Genomic DNA, 18519 nt, shown 5'->3' on the forward strand with positions numbered 1-18519 from the left:
CGGATTGTAACTGTAAGGTTATATTATCATCATGGTTAGAGCACATGATAACTGTCCGACCATACCGCAGCCAAACGCAGGATGCTTGCCAAGACGGGTTGGGCTGGACAGGGTTGAGATGACAGGAGCTCGCCTCGCTTCCCACGAGCCAGCCCAGCCACAGCGGGCGCGGTGACGTTGGGCAACTTGGGCTAGCACGGTAGAAAACAACGCATGAAAAATTCACACACGCGACTTTGCCCTCTCTACGCACCCGCACCTGCCGTGTAAGCAGACTCTGCCTGCCCTTGACCGCTACAAAGCTCGCTCTTGCCTTCTCCCGTACGCGACCCTGCTCCAACTCGCCACGGCCGCGAAAGTGTAGACGCGACTCGTAGCAGACAGTTTGCTCAGCGCCCAACGGCCATTGCCCGCAGACACCGTCAAGCTGGCAGACCGACTCTTCACGCTCCACCACACTGCCTAGGCTGTGACAGCCCGCAGCCCGTTCTTCACCGCCCGTCTCCCCCATTCCATGCGTCAAGAGGATCTGGTTCGCTTTCTGTCCAAGCCCGCGAAGTGAGTGCTGCCCCGACTGCGCGCCGTACATGTATGCAGCAGTGCTGACCAGCGCAGGCCCAGATAACACGCGCCCTACCACGCACCCTCCCACCCACCTGAGCAGATCCCCTCGTCTGCTGGACCCGATACTTGCCCAGGGTATCGGACTCTAGTCGCGCGAGGACCGCCGATTGACAACATTTCCCGCCCCAAAGCCTCGTTCATCCCCCTCTCCGCCCGACCTCCCTAACGACCGCTGTCGTTCACCCGCATCACCCTCCCGCTGCTGCTGGCACGCGCCAGCCTCCCCACACCCCGCACGCCGTGGGCCTTCTCTTCTCGGGCAAGCACCGCATTGTTTGTTTGGGCGGCAGATAGTGCTTCACTGCTCAACCGCCAGAGACAACCCACCCAGCAACCACCTCTGCCACGACAACTTTTTGCGCTCGACCGCAACACGCCCAAGAGATGGTCGCTACAGACATTCCCAAGCACTACACTGCCTCTCCGTCGTCGCACATTGGCACCCCACATCTGACCATCAACAAGGAAGCTACCCTTGAGCTCGATTCTTCCAATGCCTTCGAGGGTAAATACGCGACACTCCCCCATAGCTGGCATGTCCCACTAACGCATGACAGGCCCCGAGAAGCTCCTAGAAGTATGGTTTAGCGCTTCTGCTACCAGCCTGCCTGGCCAGGCCGGTCCCCTCGGGCTCAAGAAGGTGTCCGCTGAGACTTGGAAGGAGATGCTCGATTTGGTCAACTGCAAGGTTCTCTCTGTAATCGAGTCCGAGCACGTTGATGCCTATCTTCTGTCCGAGTCCAGCTTCTTCGTCTTCCCCCACAAAGTTGTTCTCAAGACCTGCGGTACCACGACCCTGCTCTGGGGCCTCACTCGCCTCCTGGAAATTGCTGCTGTCGACGCCGGCTTCCCTTACGTGGCACCTCAGCCCTCCTCCGGCATTGCGCCGGCTGCCACACCGTATCGCGTCTTCTACAGCAGGAAGAACTTCCTCTACCCTGATCAGCAGCATGGACCTCACCGCAGCTGGCGAGACGAGGTTCGTTTCATGGATCAGCGATTCCAGGGTGGCAGTGCCTACATGATTGGCAAGATGAATGGAGAGCATTGGTACTTGTACATCACCGGCCCGGACACTACCTTGACACCACCTCCCAGCCCGGGTCGTGAGATTCACGAGACCGAGACCAAGTTTGTAAGCCACCCTCAGCGCTTGTTGCGTGAGCAGGCTACGGAGGAGGAGGAAGATGAGACCTTGGAGGTTCTCATGACTGACCTCGAGGAGAAGAATGCCCGCCAGTTCTACCTCGAGGACGCGAGTGCGGTCGCCGAAGGTCGTTATCTCCAGAAAGCTCGTGACGCTCGCAAAAACGCTATCCAAGCCCTTGGGTCTATTTCCGAGGAGAAGTGCGAGAGTCTTGGTGGATCTACTGTCCTAAACTCTGCGACAACCACGCACATTTCCGACGATAGCTTCGACGTCTTCGAACAGACTTCGTCTGATAACTCTGGTTTCAGCTCTGACGAAGAGCTCACATTCCCTGAGGAGCTAACTACCGAAGGACACTCTCTTGGCACCGTCGTCTCCGAAGCCTGTGGCTTGGCTGATGTCTATCCTACGTCCAAGTACCCCGATGCACGCATCGATGCCTATCTCTTTACGCCCTGTGGTTTCTCTGCCAACGGCGTTGTTCCTGCCCCTGGCGGCGCTCCCAACGGCTCCAAGAAGGGCTCCGACGCCACACACTACTTCACTGTTCACGTCACGCCAGAACCGCAGTGCTCTTATGCGTCCTTCGAGACTAACGTGCCTGCCCGTCAGACTGGAAGAGAGACGGCTGACATCGTTGAGCATGTAGTGGGGATTTTCAAGCCTGGGCGTTTCAGTGTCACGCTCTTCGAAGCCAAGCCTACAGATGAACTCCCAGCCAAGGGCGCCGCTGTCGAGAAGTGCAAGCGCATGGAGACTATTACAGGCTATAGGCGCGTGGATCGCATCGTGCATGATCTGGATGGGTATGATCTGGTGTTCCGATACTACGAGCGCAATGACTGGCAAGGAGGCAAGCCGAGGCTGGGAGAGGTATACTAGGAGTAGACTGTGGTTTGAGGTGGACAATTGTAATGGAATTTGTCAAGGGATGATGCAGGGCTCGCACCGAACAAATTTGTAGGTTTTGTATATTATTTCTCAAGAGTGCTTTCATCACGCTTTTCATTGGTGTTGTCCTTTGCTGCGTTACAGCCAGATGTTCCTACTTGAAGAATCTTGATTGTCGTTTCTAAATTATGCGTGCACATACGAACTGCTGTGATCACGACTCTCAACTGTTTTCCTTACATCATCACCATCTTCTCGGTCACGTACAGCGTCTTTTGAACTCTACATGATACAATAATTTCAGCTGATGCCTATTGTTCAAGAAAGGTCTACATATGCGCACCGACGAAATATATTTGATACATAGGTTTGTATAACAAGCCGTTAATCCTTGTATCAACCGCAGAATACCTTGATCTATCAGATATCCTCTGGCCCAGCAAGCCCCAGCGCCTGCCGCCTCGTGGGTGCATCTGCCTTGAAAAACGGCTTCTCAGCCAGCGCCGTCACTCTTGTGCCATGCCTAGGCTCGTTACCCTCATAATCCCAGCTCGCGTTATGGATCGTAATGCGGTTGTCCCACAATGCCGAACTTCCACTCGTCCATTTGAAGCGAACCTGAATATCGACGTTCTTCTCATACACATCGTACAGGTAGTTGAGGATCACGTCACTCTCAGCCTTGTCCAGTCCCACGATTCTATCCGTCATGGCCCTGTTGACCCACAATGCCTTCCAGCCTGTAGCAGGATGAACACGAACGAGCGGGTGCGTGCGTTCAACCCACTGTGGTCCAGCACTTGGGTCGTTGCGGTCTAGGTACGGGTGTGCACTGCGATAGACGGCCTGCTTGCCATCTATGATCTTACGGAAGTCAGGGGAAAGCTTCTCGTACGCAGCATATCCTGAAGCCCACAAGGTGTCACCGCCGATCTTGGGAATGGTGTCGTTGTGCAGATGGGTCACACTAACACAAATTTAGCTTTTCTTCAAAGTGATCTCATTGTTTCGGTCTCACCCTGCTGGACGATATTCATGCACAAGATCTGTGTGCCATCGGGATGCTCCACCAGTTTGCCTGAAACTGGCTGGACGTTCCAGAGCCTGCAGTGCAGGCCATATGACAGATGCTCCTTCAACACCAGGGACATGAGGAACTTGGGGCTGCAATTATAGTGAGTGATAGATCAGATGGTAGTCCGGGGAATGCTTACGTGGACCTCAATCTCTCCATACCATTCACCAAGTTTCTTCTGTTCTTGAGGTGATATGTCCTGATCACGGAAGAACACAACACTTCTCTCAGCGATCAAAAGACCGAGCTCGTCCTTTTGTTGGTCGGTAAGATCCTTGAGTTGGAGCCCAACAATCTCCGTGCCAATGTGTGCAGTGAGATGAATGACTTCTTTCGCGGCTCCGAATAAAGCTTTCTTCTCTGGGTCTGCTCGGGAACCAGGGTCTACGAAATCAACATCATAATTACGGATCTTGTATACGTCGTCGAGGTATAGGGGCCTCGCTGGTCTGTGGGGGTATCCATTGGAGAGGTCGATGCCAGCCTTCTCTAGCCTTCGCCTCGCTGGTTCTGGTAGACCGAGGGTATCCTTCTTTTGAGGGACGGTATCCTTTTCTTGGATATCTGTGTGGATGGGTAGTGCTACTGGAGCCATGGTGATCGAGGACAACGAATACACAGTAAGTGAAAGACTGTCTATGCTGTGTTCATAGCATACTGACCATCAGTCTTATACTTCTCCTCTCTCAATATATCTGACTCGCTTCACCATAATTATTGACGTGATATTGGGCGTGGAGCGGAGTATGCGTTCACGTAGCACCTCATCGGCTAGGGTAATCACATCATCGGCTAGGATGATTGCGCATATCCAGTCAACTTCCCCGACCTTATCATTCCGACAATTCTCCATGGCTCTAATACCCAGTGGCATGCAACTATTTCAGACGTTGAGTGATTGGAAATCCATCGGATTCCTCAATTCGGAAAACGACGTTGTGGAGAAGGGTACACGCAATACCCACAGCAGATGAGATGATTGTGCTCCCAAGCACTTGTGATCACGATATGTTACACTCGCATGAGAGATGCATCGAGTTACTGTCTTTGTGTTGGCAGTTTGCCCTCGTGTTGCTTCGAGTAAAGGTCGCTCCTGTTGTTGCTTCGTTGTTCAACATATCTTCTCTTTCACTCATATAGTTCTGGAGACCATCAGTAGTGTATATTAACTTCAATTCTACCCTATGGCTCCTCACACTCAGCGGGTTGCTGTCATCGGCGCTGGCATAAGCGGCGTAGTAGCTGCTGGCCACTTAAGAAAAGAGGGTATCGATGTCACAGTTTTTGAACGTTCCAACGCGGCAGGAGGTGTATGGTAAGATGTATAATGCCATTGATTCACATCGATGTTTCTAACCCTCCTGCAAGGTTATACGACGAAAGAAAGCCCTTAGAGCCGATATACCCTGCGGTCTCACCATCACAAGCTGGGCTGAGTTACACCAAAAGCGGTTTCAACGATTCAGAGACCGAAAAGCTGTTACATGCACCACCAGGGTATGGGAAACTTTTCTGTACGAGAGACTTTGTAGCCCATCAACTTACTCCATGAAGTCCATGTTACTCGGGGTTGAAAAACAATGTGGGCACGCGGCTACTGGAAACAACATTGAACCGGTTTCCCACCGACACTCCAGATTTTGTAACGCATGATGTACTGGAAGAATACATTCAAGATACTGCAGTAAGAGCAGGAGTTCATGACGTTACGAAGTACGATACCGAAGTCAGAAACGTGACGAAAAATGAAAGAGAATGGGTCGTAGAGACATCGACCCTTCGTATTGACCCGTCTGGAGGCATCTTCCAGGAGACTTGTTCTTCAGTAAGTTGATGTTTTGTGGACGAGGAATACTGACTTACGCGATCTAGGAGTTCGACGCCGTTGTTGTAGCATCTGGGCATTACCATTCGCCAAGACTGCCTGACATCCATGGCTTAGCAGAATGGAAACGTAGATGGCCTGACAGAATTCAACATTCGAAAAGTTACCGGAGACCAGAAGAGTTCCAGGGCAAGGTATGTAGGCATGATTTTCATCAGTTCTCCTAGCTATCTACCTTTTCATTACATTTTCGTCGTCATATCCTCAACACGAGTGTCACCATCACATAAGATGCAAAACCTCACTTTCTGTTTTTGAACCCATAGTCACTCGCGTCACTCGCCTAGCAGAATCCAAACATGAGCCCAAAACCTCTAATCATGTTACAGAACTTCTTGCTGATTGGAGGGGGTGTGTCTGCGACAGACATCGCTCGCGAGCTTGCTCCAACAGCCCAAACCATCTACCAGAGTTCTCGGAACGGTGCCTTCGATCTCTCCGCGAACCTACTGCCAGAGAACGGAATCCGAATTGCTGAGGTCATATCTTTCAACACAGGAAGCAGTGAAAGTAGTGAAGACAGTGACAGCAGTCAAGACAGCTCGAATAGCAAAATCAGCTCGTCACTGGCCACACAAGAACCTATCCCAGCTACCATAGCCCTCAGATCAGGGCAAACGCTCTGTGATATTCACCACGTGATACTTTGCACGGGCTATCACCCCACTCTGCCGTTCCTCCCGCATCTTCACTCCGACGAAACGGCCGTTGACAAGGCCAATGAAAGCCTTCTCGTCACAGACGGATCACAATTTCACAACCTGCACCAAGACATTTTCTACATCAAGGACCCCTCTCTTGCATTCGTTGGCGTACCGTTCTTCACTGCGACCTTCACGCTCTTCGAGTTTCAGGCTATGGTTGTGGCCAAGGTACTATCTGGAAGAGCAAAGCTTCCCAGCGAACAGGTCATGCGAGCAGAGTACGAGGAGAGAGTGAAGACTAAAGGGTATGGGAAAGCATTCCATAGCCTGAGGAATCAGGAAGAGGAGTATGTAAACGGCCTCTTAGATTGGGTGAACAAAGACCTTGACCTTGTTGGAGAACAGAGATTGGAGGGTTATACAGAACAGTGGAAAACCGCGAGAGAAGAACAGGTACAAAGGGTGAAAGCCTTGTATGCTGTTGAGTCGACACCAGGCAGAAAACTTGAAGTGACGTGCTGGTAGATGGTACAATCATTCAGGTCTGTGTATCTTTTCGAGATTTTCATGATTTGTGCTTTCCCATTACCTGCTTTGAAGTTGCGATTTCGTGATGAAGTTACGCCAATGGCATGCTTGAATGATCTTGTCGCCCGCCGCTACTAAAAATGACGTAGGCGTATTTGGCCGAGGCAAGACGGACCCTCCGTCACCTCCACCTCGAGGTAACTCAAAGAAGCTTAAGACGAAGCCGTGGTCGTCAACGTCAATTCGTCGAGGATATTCGGATAGGCCTTATCAATCTTAGCGGAATGTGATACTGGAAATCAACTCCACAGAGCCGAAAACGACCGAGTGAATAAATACTTGATCACGCCCAGTAACCGCACAATCAAACCCATCCAAAAGTTAATTATCAAGATGTCTTCGCCCAAGCTCGTGGTCCACCACCTCCAAGTCGGCCAGGGAGAACGTATCCCCTGGCTCCTTGAAGAGCTCGACATCCCATACGAGCTTAAGCTCTACCAGCGTGCTCCCCTCCTTTCTCCACCCGAGCTCAAAGCAAAGTACCCCATGGGCGCCTCTCCCATACTCGAAGACTTTACCGCCGATGCTGAAAACCCTGTAACCTTTGCTGAATCCGGAGCGATCACCGAGTACATCATCTACAAGTACGGCGGCGGAAGACTTGCTTTGAAGCCTGATCACAAGAACTACGCAGACTATCTTTACTGGTTCCACTTTTCCAACGCAACTTTGCTATCTGGCATGATGCGTCGCGCACTGGCCCGTGGCATGGTTGGCGAATCCGATATACGTTACAGGGGCAACGCACAACGAGTCGCAGCGGCCATGGATCATATCAACAATCGCCTTCTCTCGAACAAATGGCTTGCTGGCGAGGAGTTTACAGCCGCAGATATCATGACCGGATGTTGTTTCTCAACGTTGCGAAAATTCGAGCCGGTTGACTTGACTGAGTATGAGGGCATCTTGGAGTGGTTGAAGAGAATTGGGGAGAGGGAGGCCTACAGGCGTGCAATGCAGAAGGGAGACCCAGAGCTAGATATCGAGGAGGGTCTGAGTGCCAAGGGGCCGCCGATTTTCGAGGCGTTCGCCAAGGCTATGGCAGCGAAGCCGTGAGTAACTCAAGGCGTATTCAAGCAGGATGGTGCTGATGCGCCCAGGAAAGATGAGAAGTTGTAGAGGCGGCTTGTAGGTATGCTTGTCAGAAATAAACAACTGTCTTCAGCGGAAGTGGCACGTTCTGCCTTTACCACCTGTAACAAGTTCAGTTTGTCTTCACGCACGTTACTGACACGAAATCATGCGTTAAGAACATGGTCACAGGGTTCTTCTCAAAGTACATGGAGTAGTGTCATCTTTTCTCCTGAATATAGCGAGTTGGTTTCAGAGCTATTGATCAATCTCGATGAATATTAACTAAAGCCGCAAACCTGTTAGCACAAGAGATCATGTTACCGAGAGCCGCAGGCGAGAAGGGGCTTTGTGATCATCGAAAGGTGTTGCATGTGGACAGAAAAGAGTTGGAGACGGAACGGACCGGGACATGCTGCTCCATATCTTTGTCTTGGCGGGGATACTTTGCTACAACAACACGCCATCTCGCCTCCAACCTCACATGCACCTGATCGGTCACACCACTGCCATGGATACAGTGCGAGTCGAATCACCGTCACCACAGCCTCGCAATTGGCAATCCCCGGTACTGTAACGCGAGCGTGACGTTTAGAATGCGGGGTTACTGCCCCCGAACGGTAGGATGAAGTCACATAAAGCTTATTGACCCCTCACGAGAGCACGTCCACAGCTCGTCCCAGCCCAGCTATATACTGCTTGCAAATCCTTATTTACTGCTCAATTGCATCTCATTGATATATTCATCAACATTACATTATCAAATACAGTTTGTGAACATGGCAGCGAAATACTCTCGCCGACCGAGCTACCTTGAAGCTCCCCTGTCCCCCTCGGCTGTCCCTGACTTGGCACTCCTGCCGCAGCCCCTTCCCGCAGAGACACTACCATGCGGTCAGCTCGTCTCCAAAGGGTCGAAGCTCACTCCCACGACGCTCGAAGACCGTGACTACGACGACGTCGGTACACGTTGGTACAAGGATGTCATCTTCTTCAACTCGGACAACGGCCACTTCATCGAGAGCTTTGGTGGAACACATCTTCTGCAGAAGCCTCTTGGGAAAGGCATGGAGGCTGGCACCATCGAAGCGGAGGAGCAGCGCGTGAGGCTGCTCAAAGATGCGGATGCAGCGCTGCAGAAGGTGTGGCAGGATGAGGAGGCTAAGAAGTGGATCCAGGAGCAGGGTGAGGCTGGCTTTGTCGTCGCTTCTCGCCAGGTTTCCAACGCGAGCTACAAGCGTGCTCGGCTTGTCGATGTTGGAAATGGCAACTGGGAGGTCATGCGCGAGGTTGGAGGAGAAGACAAGTCGGGCAAGAGACGGGATTCAGGGCTTGAGTTTGTGAACACCAACAGCAAGTGGGATGTAGTAGGTGTGGTCGTGAGGAAGATTGTTGTCGAGGGCAACGATGCGAAGCTGGGTGAGGAGCTGAGTGTAGAGTCCTGGAACTGAACGTACGACCAAAATATACACGTTCGCGAATCCGTGTAGGATGTCTGGGATATATGAAGAGAAGAAGTTGGGGAATTTATCGCCATGGGCTCACACATAAAGCATCACAATCAAAATATAAGAAATGTATTTCAATAGTTTTATATTCTATTCTATCCGCTACGTCTTCACATCATCAGGTATTATCTCATTGTCGACGTGTTTCTCGCGTTACTAATGCATATTTTTACACCTATTCCTGAAAATGCATCGACTGCACTAAAGTAGGCGATTAGTTACAGCCATACCACTCGTTGGTTTGAATGCTCGTATTCACTTTTTGAAGTTCATGTGCAATCCTCATTCAAGATGTAACATAGGTGATACAGGCACAGAATCTGAAGTATGTAATCTAATCGTTTCGTTCATATCAAAAAGTGCGTTTATCTACCCATACACACAGTGCTCGCTAGATGTCGACTCGAGTCCAGTGTGCTCGGCAACATAAGACCCATAGGAAGAAGCTATACCAGTAGCCCAAGACTGCGACGCCCATGCGCCCAACATATTGCCCATATGTCTCATACCCCTACAGAACCTAGAAGACTCAGAGAGCCTTGTCAGAAAGAAGAGAAGAAGAAAAAAATGCTGAATACGCATGTCAAACTTTTCGACAATATCCTCCACCCATACCCTCCGAATATCCTTCCTCAAGATCTCAGTTCTTTCACAGTTTTGCCTTGTCCTTGACCATTCTCTTCACAGGATGCAGTAGTATCCCTGGCATGCACATCCTCTGCTCCTCTAAGTTCCCGTCGAAGCCCGGTCCACCGTCGATGTGGTCATCCTCGCCCCACATCTGTTTAGCAATGGGCCAGTTGAGCCATCTTCTGTACAGGTTGCGCGGGAACCTGCTTGCATAATACCACGACCAACCCTGGAAGTTGTACTCGCGATCGTGGTTGTACGGCGAATCGGCTTCCTCCGTCCACGCTCCCTGTCGACTTTCAACGGCGCCACCAGTATACGGATCAACGGTTGATGCAGTATCGAAAATTGCTTCCGAATATGCAGCAGGCCAATGGCGGTCGTTGAAGATGGGATGTGGTGCATACACGGCTTTGAGCCCGTGCTGGAGAGCTACAGTCGAGGGCCACATTTCAGCTTGCATGCTGCGTCCCACAAGATTCTCCTCGTGCATAGCCTGCAACATTCTCTTGCTGAAGCGCACAACAGTATTGATGAAAACCCGGCGATCGATCTGCTCGAAGTCTTCGTGCGTGAACGAGTCTGCGTGGCCGTCTTCTGGGGTGAAGATTGGTCGAATGCCAGGGAGATAGTTCCAGATCTTGTCCTTGTAGGACCAAGTTGTATTCCGAGGATCCCACATTGGTAGGAGTGTAATGAAGTCCGCTGGCTCATTGACACCCCACTCGAAGTCGTCATCCTCAAAGCTCGTCGGTGGTGTTGGGCCAAGCGGTTTCTGTGGAGGATCCGCTCGTACCCACGGTCGGGGACCCCATACTGGCGACGGAATGAGCGAATTTGCTGACGCATTGAGAACGTCCTTGTGCGTATTCTCGACGAACGATTGATAATCCCCATGTACACTCGGAATGTAATACCGCTTGTTTCGTTCCCATAGTAGTTTCCTAGGTTGTTTGTCCGCAAACTCGCTAATCTTCTCAAAAAAGTGATAGTGGTGCCCAGTATACCTAGCATCTGTCTCCCAGTTCCAGACATAGTCGAATTCGGGATGCGTCAGACTAAACCACTGCAAGCACATAAACTGCTGCCAATAGACCTGCCAGTCCATAACTTTGGGGTACCATTCGGGAAAGATGGCTTCTGACCAGAGGATTGCGATGTCGCGGAGTTCCTCGGGAACATTTTCTTCTAGAATTTGGTCGTAGACTTTTTGGTTGTAGAAAATTGGAATGTTGGCGTCTTTGACATGTACGTAGAGGAATACCTGATATTCTCCTCCGGATTGAAGCGAGAGTTCTGAAACCATGGCGCGAATTGCTGTAATGTCGTTCTCCTCATAGGTGTAGCCAGTCCAGGCACGAATGAGAATGGCCGTACGATGGTGATACTTTTGCTCTTGCGGTTCTCTGTTTTCCAGATTACCTCTGCTCGTGTTTTCCGGGGTCGCAAAGGCGGATGATGCAACTGCGGGCGCTGGCAGCGCAGTGCTGGGAACCTTGACGATTGGTGTCCTCGCGCCGGGACGATAGCGTTCGCTATTGCGTGCAAGGCAATCGTCTTGAAGCTCTCCCCATCTTACTTGAGGCCAGTCGGGCACAGTTTCGGGAGCCATCCAATTCTTGACATCGTCGGGAAACTCATCGTCGCCATAGCCATAGGGACCGTATCGAGAATACCGATCGAAACAAACATCATCGTCCAGGCCAACAACATCATAACCACCAGCATACACAGGAGGAAAGTCGGTAGGAACACCCCGGTACACCTGCACCTCGTCGTCTGTGCTCTCATTGAGTGCCACACCTCTCGGGCCTATGCAAGGGTTGTATTCGCCCTTCCACTTCTTCTTCCACTCAGGGTTATTATACTTCGGAAATGGTTTATAGGCTATCGGGTCTGATGCGATGGAGTCATTGAGCTTATCATGCCCGGCTTCGTAGATGCGAAAGTCCCTGTAACGTCTTAGTCACGTCCGTGCCATAAATGCTTAGGTTACTACTCACATGTCAAATTGCTCCCACCGATTTGGATCGTACTCCATGTTGATATAATCCGAGAAAGGTGGCCAATGTCCATTCCAGCTCGGACGGCTCCATTTCAGCATCTTCTTCAAGTACTCTCTGACATTTGTCGGTCGCGGGGTCGGCGGAATAAATGAAGCCGTTCTCGAAGGTGCAGTCACCCATGGTGGATGAGGCTTGGTGTTTGGAACAGGCAGTATTACCGGATTGGAGCCCGCTCCTCCAGCCGCCAGCTCGACATCAATGGCGATTGGTGTTGCGACAGGCACTGTCTCATGCAACAAATCTGCGACCTGTTCTGGGAGAGATTTGTCATCATCCTGAGGTGGTATCGGTTCCTGGTCTAGCTTGTTTGTTCCAGAGTTGAATAGCGAAATGCGTTCGTACACTTTCTCGTTTGCCCACGGGCTCTGTTGCAACACGGCAACAATGAAAATAAATGCTACGCAAGAAAGAATCGCAAATCTGCGGGGTGACCGGACGAACATTGTGAAGCGCGTATTGGTGTTGTTTATATGTAAACTCGTAGCTTGAGGCGTGCTTACTAACGTGTTGTGGTATGGAGTAGGATGACGGCGCGTAGTCGTGGGATTTACCGATAAAGAAATCGTTGCATCGCTTGCAGTGAATGAACGTGCTAGCTAGTGTTTAGGAAGCGTATTTCGCGGGGTTGTAGGGGCCTTGGAGGCCGTATGGAGAGTGAATGGAGGTGGGTCTGGAGTGAGGTCTGCCTCGGAGTCGCGCGAATCGTCGTGATCAAAGGGAAGGAGCGATCGCACTGCAATACAAGGAAGGCCAGACTCGACTCGACTCGACTTGGTTCAACTCAACTCGACGTGACTGCTGCAGCACAGCGCGCGGTCGGACAAGGTAGAGCAGAGGAGGGTGAACCGTTGCAACGAAGCAGACACGGATCAAAGCAGACAGAAAAGAGAAGAGATGAGAAAAGCGGAGGGACAAACAGAGTCAATGCACAACCCCAGCTATAGCGTTATCGCTCCAAACAGCACCTCAAATCACGGAACTTTTCTCATCTCGGGCGATTATGTCTCTTCTGATACCTCTCCACTCATCTCCACAAGGCACCCCGGACAACAATGACGTTGCACACAGCTCGCGCCTGCCAGTCATGGTAGGTAATTTTACGATCATCAGCGAATGTTTCATCTCGAGGATCTGCTACGTGTTTCGCAAACCTACCCAGCGATAAATGACTCGCCCTTGCACATGTCACACACCAGGGGCAAAGATTGACTACCGAGCCGTCGACTGTACCTTGTGCAAAACCACCAAAGATAACGATGGATGCACACCAGGAAACACAGTCAGACATTGATGAAAAGGACGTCAGGGCTGAAGGATGCGTGGGAGGGCGAGATGAAGTCAAACCAGCTAATTAAACGACTGCCAAGCTCGGTTTAGGACCGAAATCCTCCCGTCCACATCGGTCCGCGCATGCAAGGGCCTCACGATCTGACAGCAACAACACTCAACCAATCATAGCTTTTGCAGTTCTCACGTCACAACCGGCGCTGTGCAACATGGTTGAAGGTTACGCTTATCTGGCATGGCGCATTGCATTGCGTTCAGTGTGTGCATGCTGCAGGGTCAAACTCGGTATTTTCCGATCGAGATCAGACGTGATTGATAGACGTTGAGTTCAAAATGAGGCTGACGCGTTCACTTCTGATCCCAACTCCTTTTGTCGAGGGCAGCCCGCAAACCCCACAGAAGGTAGTCCCACACAAAACTTGGAGCAGCACCAATTAACACCATGTTCCTGTGCATCCTTACTTCCACTTCTGCACAACCACACCCCCGCGCTTGAATTCTGCCATATCGCCCAGCACCTGTGCCTTGTCTGTCAGCTCCTTTGAAGGGAAAGTCGTCATGAGAGCATAGTCGCGCTCATTGCTAGCAGGGCTTGACCTGTTCACGAAGTTGTAGACGTCGCCGACGGTGTGTGAAGTGTTGAAGCGCGACTGTAGTCTTGTACCATCACCGAGTCGGATCTGGAGAGTAACTGTGGGAGCGGAAGAATCGACATCAACCGTTGGTTGTGCAGAACCGGTCGAAGTGGATGCGGTTGTACTTGAGGTGGCAGCCGTTGCGGGGGCAGTTGAAGAAGTCGCACCAGGTGTTGGGCTACCCAAACGTTGGCCAGAACCTCCAAAGGCAACGTACTTTTTCTTTGGCTGTACGTAGTTCTCGTCCTTGTGTGCGTGTACCTCGACGTCCACCTCTTGTCCATTTTCGACATTGAGTATGTGCAGCGGGGCATGGCCTGTGTTGATCATTTCCAGCGTGCGCGCATTTGCGGGGTCGTCGTAGCGGAAGAGCGCCCCGTCGTCGACGGAGAAGCCGTCTCGCCAGAGGTGCAGCTCGCGATGAGCACGCGGGAGGGGCGCGGGGATGTTGGCGTTGGGGTCGGGGACGACACGAGAGGGAGCATCGTCGCCACCAAGCGTTGTACCTGAGCCGCGGAAGTGCGAGGTGTCCTGCTCCTCGTCACCGCCCGGTCGGGGAGCGTTCCTGGGCCGTGTTAGCTCGAGCAACCGACCATATCCCTGCTGCAGACTCACTGTCGCGCCCGCTTCAGGATGCTGTTGATTTGGTCTCGTGGGTTCGACTGATTGGGGTTCTGGACAGCGAGGCCAGACTTTTCGCCACCAGCAAAGAAGTCCTGGTCCTCGTCGTCATCATCGTCAGAGTCACGGTCCCCGTCGTCGTGGGCGTGCCCGTGTCCTTGGCCGCCACCCGCAGACTGCAGGTCCTTGATGGTCTTGGGACCCCGCTGCGGGGCCTGTCTCTGCGTGGCTGGCTGGCGTGATGATGAAGACGACGACGATGCAGTGGGCGGAACATAGGCACCTCCCAGCGTGCGTCCGCCACCAGGCACAGGCTGCTGGGGGGCGTCGGGCGTCGCGTCTGCGGTTTGGTCATCGCCGGCCATGTCGACGTCTTGTTCAGCTTCCTGCCCGGCGGACTCGTCGAAGAAGAGGGATGCGGCGAGGGTCAGGTCGCCGTTTGCAATGTCCAGGTAGCGTTGTGCCTGTTGCGCGGGTCAGTCGGAAGCTCAGTGATTCCACGACTTTCTCTCCACTTGCCTCAGCTGGAGCGAGGCCCGTCAGGCTCGCAAGCTGTGCAATCTGCTCGTCGCCCGAGTCTGGTGTGTTTGATGACATGGATAGCGGTGCTGTAGGGGGGCTTGGTCGAGTGGGAAGTGCAGCTGCGAGGAGCTTCGTGGTTGTCTGGTAGAGCTTCGTTGGTTGCGGTGGGGGGACCAAGTAGGCTGACGTCGATGGCCGTGCACCTTCCTTCACTTCACTCTACGCGTGCCACACGGCTGCGTGTTTGTGCGTGTTTGGCTGCCATTTGCCATTCGCTGTCTGGCGAGCTGCGCCTTTGACGTCGATTGACCACTGTAATTGCATGTACATGGCGCCCAGTTCCAGTCGCCAAACCCAAGCTGAAGTCAATCTCTGCCAAGCCTAGAATTGTGCTTCCGCAGAGCCTCCACCACTCCATCCCCACCGAGCTGCGACCTACCTCGGAAGCGGCCCAGCTCTCCACACGCGCGTCTAGAGTAGTATCGTGCGCGTCTCGCTCTCTCGAGCCACTTACTCCACTGCCAACACCCATCCGAACAGTCTTCGTCGAACCTCCGGGACGCGCCTTCCTCCGCATCACCTCCGCAAGCCATCTATCACCACCTCACACCCCACACCCATAATGGCATCTCCTCCCCGCGACGCCCTCGCCGACTCTGGCCTAACCATGCCCTCCGACAGCGAGACCTACTCTGCAACCCACGACCGCGATGTCTCTTCTTCACCACCTTCCTCGTCGTCGTCGCCCTTGATTTTGTACAAGCCCCCCACGCTATGGGGTCTGCTAAGAGGTGCGGCAATCAACCTGCTGCTGCCGTTTGTGAACGGGCTGATGCTGGGCTTTGGGGAGTTGGTTGCGAACGAAGCGGCGTACAGGCTGGGGTGGTCGGGAACAAAGGTATTCTCCACCTTTTCTCTCTATGTTTTATACCCCATGTAGCACCGACGTGAAATGCTAACGATACGGTCCAGATATTTCCTACCCATCGATCCGGCTCAGACTCCCGCCGCGTGGGGCCTGGCGTTGAGATGCGTGCTGATCCTGTAGAGCGGAGGCGAAGGAACGGACAGGAACTAGACATGTACACATCCATGGAGTAGAACGAAGACACAACATAAGGCACAAATGTACATACCACTATACTAGCGTCGAACGATCGCCTGGCCTTGGACACTACGGCGACTGCATCAGTTATGAACAAATCACTTAGCCAAAACTCCCAATACATGTCATGTCTTCCATTTCCTTATCTATACAGGAGCCATTGACCGTGCTCCGTTATACATACAATTGCCGACCCATCGTACATTCCCTCTAGTGCGTAGTACTCTATAATCTGTCCACACAGGACCGATCACGTCAAAACGCTATCATACAAACGAAGCCCACCACGATTTTATTTCCTGTTCTCGAACCTCCTGCGTCGCTCGATTTCATATTGCTCCGCATCTCTCTTCTTCTTCGCCTGCTTGGCCGTCATCTTTGGTCCTCCATAGCCAGATTTCCTCATAAACGAATCCATGCCCTCCTTGGTCCTGCGATACATGAAGGCGAGCCTGTAGTTTCTGCGGAACCAGTCAAGCCTTGGCCCCAACCCCGTGGGAGGCGTCTCAAAGTCGATGTCACGGTCGGGGTACTCTCCGTTAATCTGCACTGCAGGCTTGGATTGAAAATGCACCGGCACCGGAGTACCAGCCTTGATGTTGATGCCGCCGTTTCCAGATTTTGCCAAGTTGCCCTGCTTCTTCGATGGTGTGTTGGGGGCCTGGTAGCGGATTTTGCCGTCGCGGCCCTTGATGTCTTTGAGCTTGAGTTCTCCAGATACGACTTTGCTGTACACGGCGTTGCTCTCCTTGCTGGGAAGAGGGCGAATGCGAATCATGCGGCGGAAGCTGTTTTGACGCAACAGGGCGCCTGTGCAACCGCCCAAAACACCCGAAGTGACAAAGTAGAGCTGCAAAATAGCGGGCTGGAAAGCAGTGACGACACCGATGAACAGAGCAAGCAATTGCATGACCTTACCCCTCATGAGTCCGGTGGCATCGTTTGAAATACCTGCCTCACCACCAGTCTGCGCCAAGTTGAGTTAGCGTAGTCAATAAGGAGGGTGAGAGAGTGCTCGCACCTTGAAGACGGTGTACATGATGGCGGAGGTGGTAGCTGGCAGAATAAAGTATGGATCGCGGACAGTAAGATCAGCAAACCACAGGAAGCCGTCAACACTCAATCCCGGGACAGGCAGCTCGCCCATAGCCCTCAAGCACCTGAAAGCCGAGAAGCCGACCCAACCCTGTAGGATCATGAAGCCGGCGGTTGATGCCATACCGCCAATGTAGGGCTTCATAACCTGCGCCTGTTGCATCTTGTACATGTCTGCCTTTTGCTTGTCACCAGCAGCAAGAGCAGCTTCCATTTTCTTGTTGATAGGGTCGGTGATGGGCCTCAGGGCCGCCATGCCAGCCAGCTTGTCCGAGGCGAGGGCCTGGAAGGCAAAGGTACCGCAGCGGACAACAAGACCAGCGGCGATGATGGACCCAGCCCAGCCCCAGCCTGACGACAGATAGATGGTCTCGAGCAGCTTTTCGAATGTGGCCGTCATGCCCCAGCCGTAGTCCAAGCCCAGCTCCTTCAGATGCCCAGCATGGTCAACGAGGTGGGTGGGGTCCAAGGCGACGACGTCCTTGACGGGATCGAGGTCGAGGAGGTCGTCGATGGATCGCGGGTCGCTAGACGCAGTGGAGGCGCCTGGTACGCTGCCTGCCGCTGTGCTCTGCACGCTGTCGACCACAGCAGCCTTGTCGATGCCCGCAGGCGCAATCTCGGGCGTAGCTGACGTGACAGCGTCATGCTGCCTCAACGCGGGGCCTTGGGAGAACTCGGCTACTCGGACGGCCTCGACAGCGTCGGTGGGGGCGCCGGGCGTGCTCGACTGGCCCCAGCTCCACGGCGCATACCACGATGCATAGCGGACAGACGACGCTGTCAGCACGGCATGCGGTTTCCCTGTCGCGCCTGTCCGCCATTGTGCGTGCTGGAGCGGGCTTGTTCGGTATGGCGGGGCAGCGAGTGCGGCGGTTCGGGGAAGGGAAGAGAACTGTATGGCCGTGGGTCAGTTTGCGCTGCATTCAACCCGCACCATCACACTCGGGCACTGCGAGGCAACAGACGACGGGGCATGGAGACGTGAGCGCACCTTCCTCGACGCATTGCACCGCACAAGCGTCGATTGCCGCGCAGCTGAAGGGGCATACTGGACGGGCCGCAGCCCTCTACTCGGAAGCATGGTGAGGTGTCGTCCAAAGTCGTCGGCCGCCTGCATCT

General features: G+C 53.0%; 10 protein-coding genes across 10 annotated transcripts; 5 read left to right on the top strand and 5 right to left on the bottom strand.

Annotated features, from left to right (window-relative positions):
- Positions 1-35: 35 nt before the first annotated feature.
- P153DRAFT_400268 (uncharacterized protein) lies at positions 36-589 on the bottom strand (the record flags this gene model as incomplete). The annotated part of the gene is made up of 2 exons (XM_033671803.1): positions 36-191; positions 254-589. The coding sequence occupies 2 exons, from the start codon at positions 587-589 to the stop codon at positions 36-38; spliced, it is 492 nt and encodes a 163-aa protein (XP_033519847.1).
- Positions 590-1008: 419 nt separating this feature from the next.
- P153DRAFT_400269 (S-adenosylmethionine decarboxylase) lies at positions 1009-2656 on the top strand (the record flags this gene model as incomplete). The annotated part of the gene is made up of 2 exons (XM_033671804.1): positions 1009-1129; positions 1182-2656. The coding sequence occupies 2 exons, from the start codon at positions 1009-1011 to the stop codon at positions 2654-2656; spliced, it is 1596 nt and encodes a 531-aa protein (XP_033519848.1).
- Positions 2657-2837: 181 nt separating this feature from the next.
- On the bottom strand, positions 2838-4468 carry P153DRAFT_370118 (TauD-domain-containing protein). Its single transcript, XM_033668957.1, has 3 exons — positions 3880-4468; positions 3684-3829; positions 2838-3632 (listed from the first exon to the last, which is right to left on the bottom strand). The coding sequence occupies exons 1-3, from the start codon at positions 4333-4335 to the stop codon at positions 3086-3088; spliced, it is 1149 nt and encodes a 382-aa protein (XP_033519849.1). The 5' UTR covers positions 4336-4468; the 3' UTR covers positions 2838-3085.
- A 456-nt stretch (positions 4469-4924) lies between these two features.
- Positions 4925-7087, top strand: P153DRAFT_378899 (dimethylaniline monooxygenase; the record flags this gene model as incomplete). The annotated part of the gene is made up of 5 exons (XM_033669834.1): positions 4925-5055; positions 5295-5565; positions 5613-5759; positions 5955-6790; positions 7021-7087. The coding sequence occupies 5 exons, from the start codon at positions 4925-4927 to the stop codon at positions 7085-7087; spliced, it is 1452 nt and encodes a 483-aa protein (XP_033519850.1).
- Positions 6972-8151, top strand: P153DRAFT_370119 (glutathione S-transferase). The gene has a single exon (XM_033668958.1). The coding sequence runs from the start codon at positions 7191-7193 to the stop codon at positions 7911-7913; it is 723 nt and encodes a 240-aa protein (XP_033519851.1). The 5' UTR covers positions 6972-7190; the 3' UTR covers positions 7914-8151.
- A 270-nt stretch (positions 8152-8421) lies between these two features.
- P153DRAFT_370120 (uncharacterized protein) lies at positions 8422-9664 on the top strand. Its single transcript, XM_033668959.1, has one exon. The coding sequence runs from the start codon at positions 8708-8710 to the stop codon at positions 9377-9379; it is 672 nt and encodes a 223-aa protein (XP_033519852.1). The 5' UTR covers positions 8422-8707; the 3' UTR covers positions 9380-9664.
- A 421-nt stretch (positions 9665-10085) lies between these two features.
- Positions 10086-12575, bottom strand: P153DRAFT_299986 (uncharacterized protein; the record flags this gene model as incomplete). The annotated part of the gene is made up of 2 exons (XM_033664306.1): positions 10086-12018; positions 12070-12575. The coding sequence occupies 2 exons, from the start codon at positions 12573-12575 to the stop codon at positions 10086-10088; spliced, it is 2439 nt and encodes an 812-aa protein (XP_033519853.1).
- A 1073-nt stretch (positions 12576-13648) lies between these two features.
- Positions 13649-15417, bottom strand: P153DRAFT_113643 (SEP-domain-containing protein). Its single transcript, XM_033661923.1, has 3 exons — positions 15195-15417; positions 14670-15139; positions 13649-14619 (listed from the first exon to the last, which is right to left on the bottom strand). The coding sequence occupies exons 1-3, from the start codon at positions 15270-15272 to the stop codon at positions 13878-13880; spliced, it is 1290 nt and encodes a 429-aa protein (XP_033519854.1). The 5' UTR covers positions 15273-15417; the 3' UTR covers positions 13649-13877.
- Positions 15418-15819: 402 nt separating this feature from the next.
- On the top strand, positions 15820-16298 carry P153DRAFT_299832 (TOM13-domain-containing protein; the record flags this gene model as incomplete). The annotated part of the gene is made up of 2 exons (XM_033664300.1): positions 15820-16095; positions 16170-16298. The coding sequence occupies 2 exons, from the start codon at positions 15820-15822 to the stop codon at positions 16296-16298; spliced, it is 405 nt and encodes a 134-aa protein (XP_033519855.1).
- A 177-nt stretch (positions 16299-16475) lies between these two features.
- P153DRAFT_370122 (mitochondrial export translocase Oxa1) lies at positions 16476-18490 on the bottom strand. The gene is made up of 3 exons (XM_033668960.1): positions 18392-18490; positions 17324-18292; positions 16476-17269 (listed from the first exon to the last, which is right to left on the bottom strand). The coding sequence occupies exons 1-3, from the start codon at positions 18479-18481 to the stop codon at positions 16595-16597; spliced, it is 1734 nt and encodes a 577-aa protein (XP_033519856.1). The 5' UTR covers positions 18482-18490; the 3' UTR covers positions 16476-16594.
- Positions 18491-18519: the final 29 nt, after the last annotated feature.

The sequence above is a fragment of the Dothidotthia symphoricarpi genome, assembly GCF_010015815.1.
Source record: "Dothidotthia symphoricarpi CBS 119687 unplaced genomic scaffold P153scaffold_20, whole genome shotgun sequence".
NCBI classification, from domain to species: Eukaryota; Fungi; Ascomycota; class Dothideomycetes; order Pleosporales; family Dothidotthiaceae; genus Dothidotthia; species Dothidotthia symphoricarpi.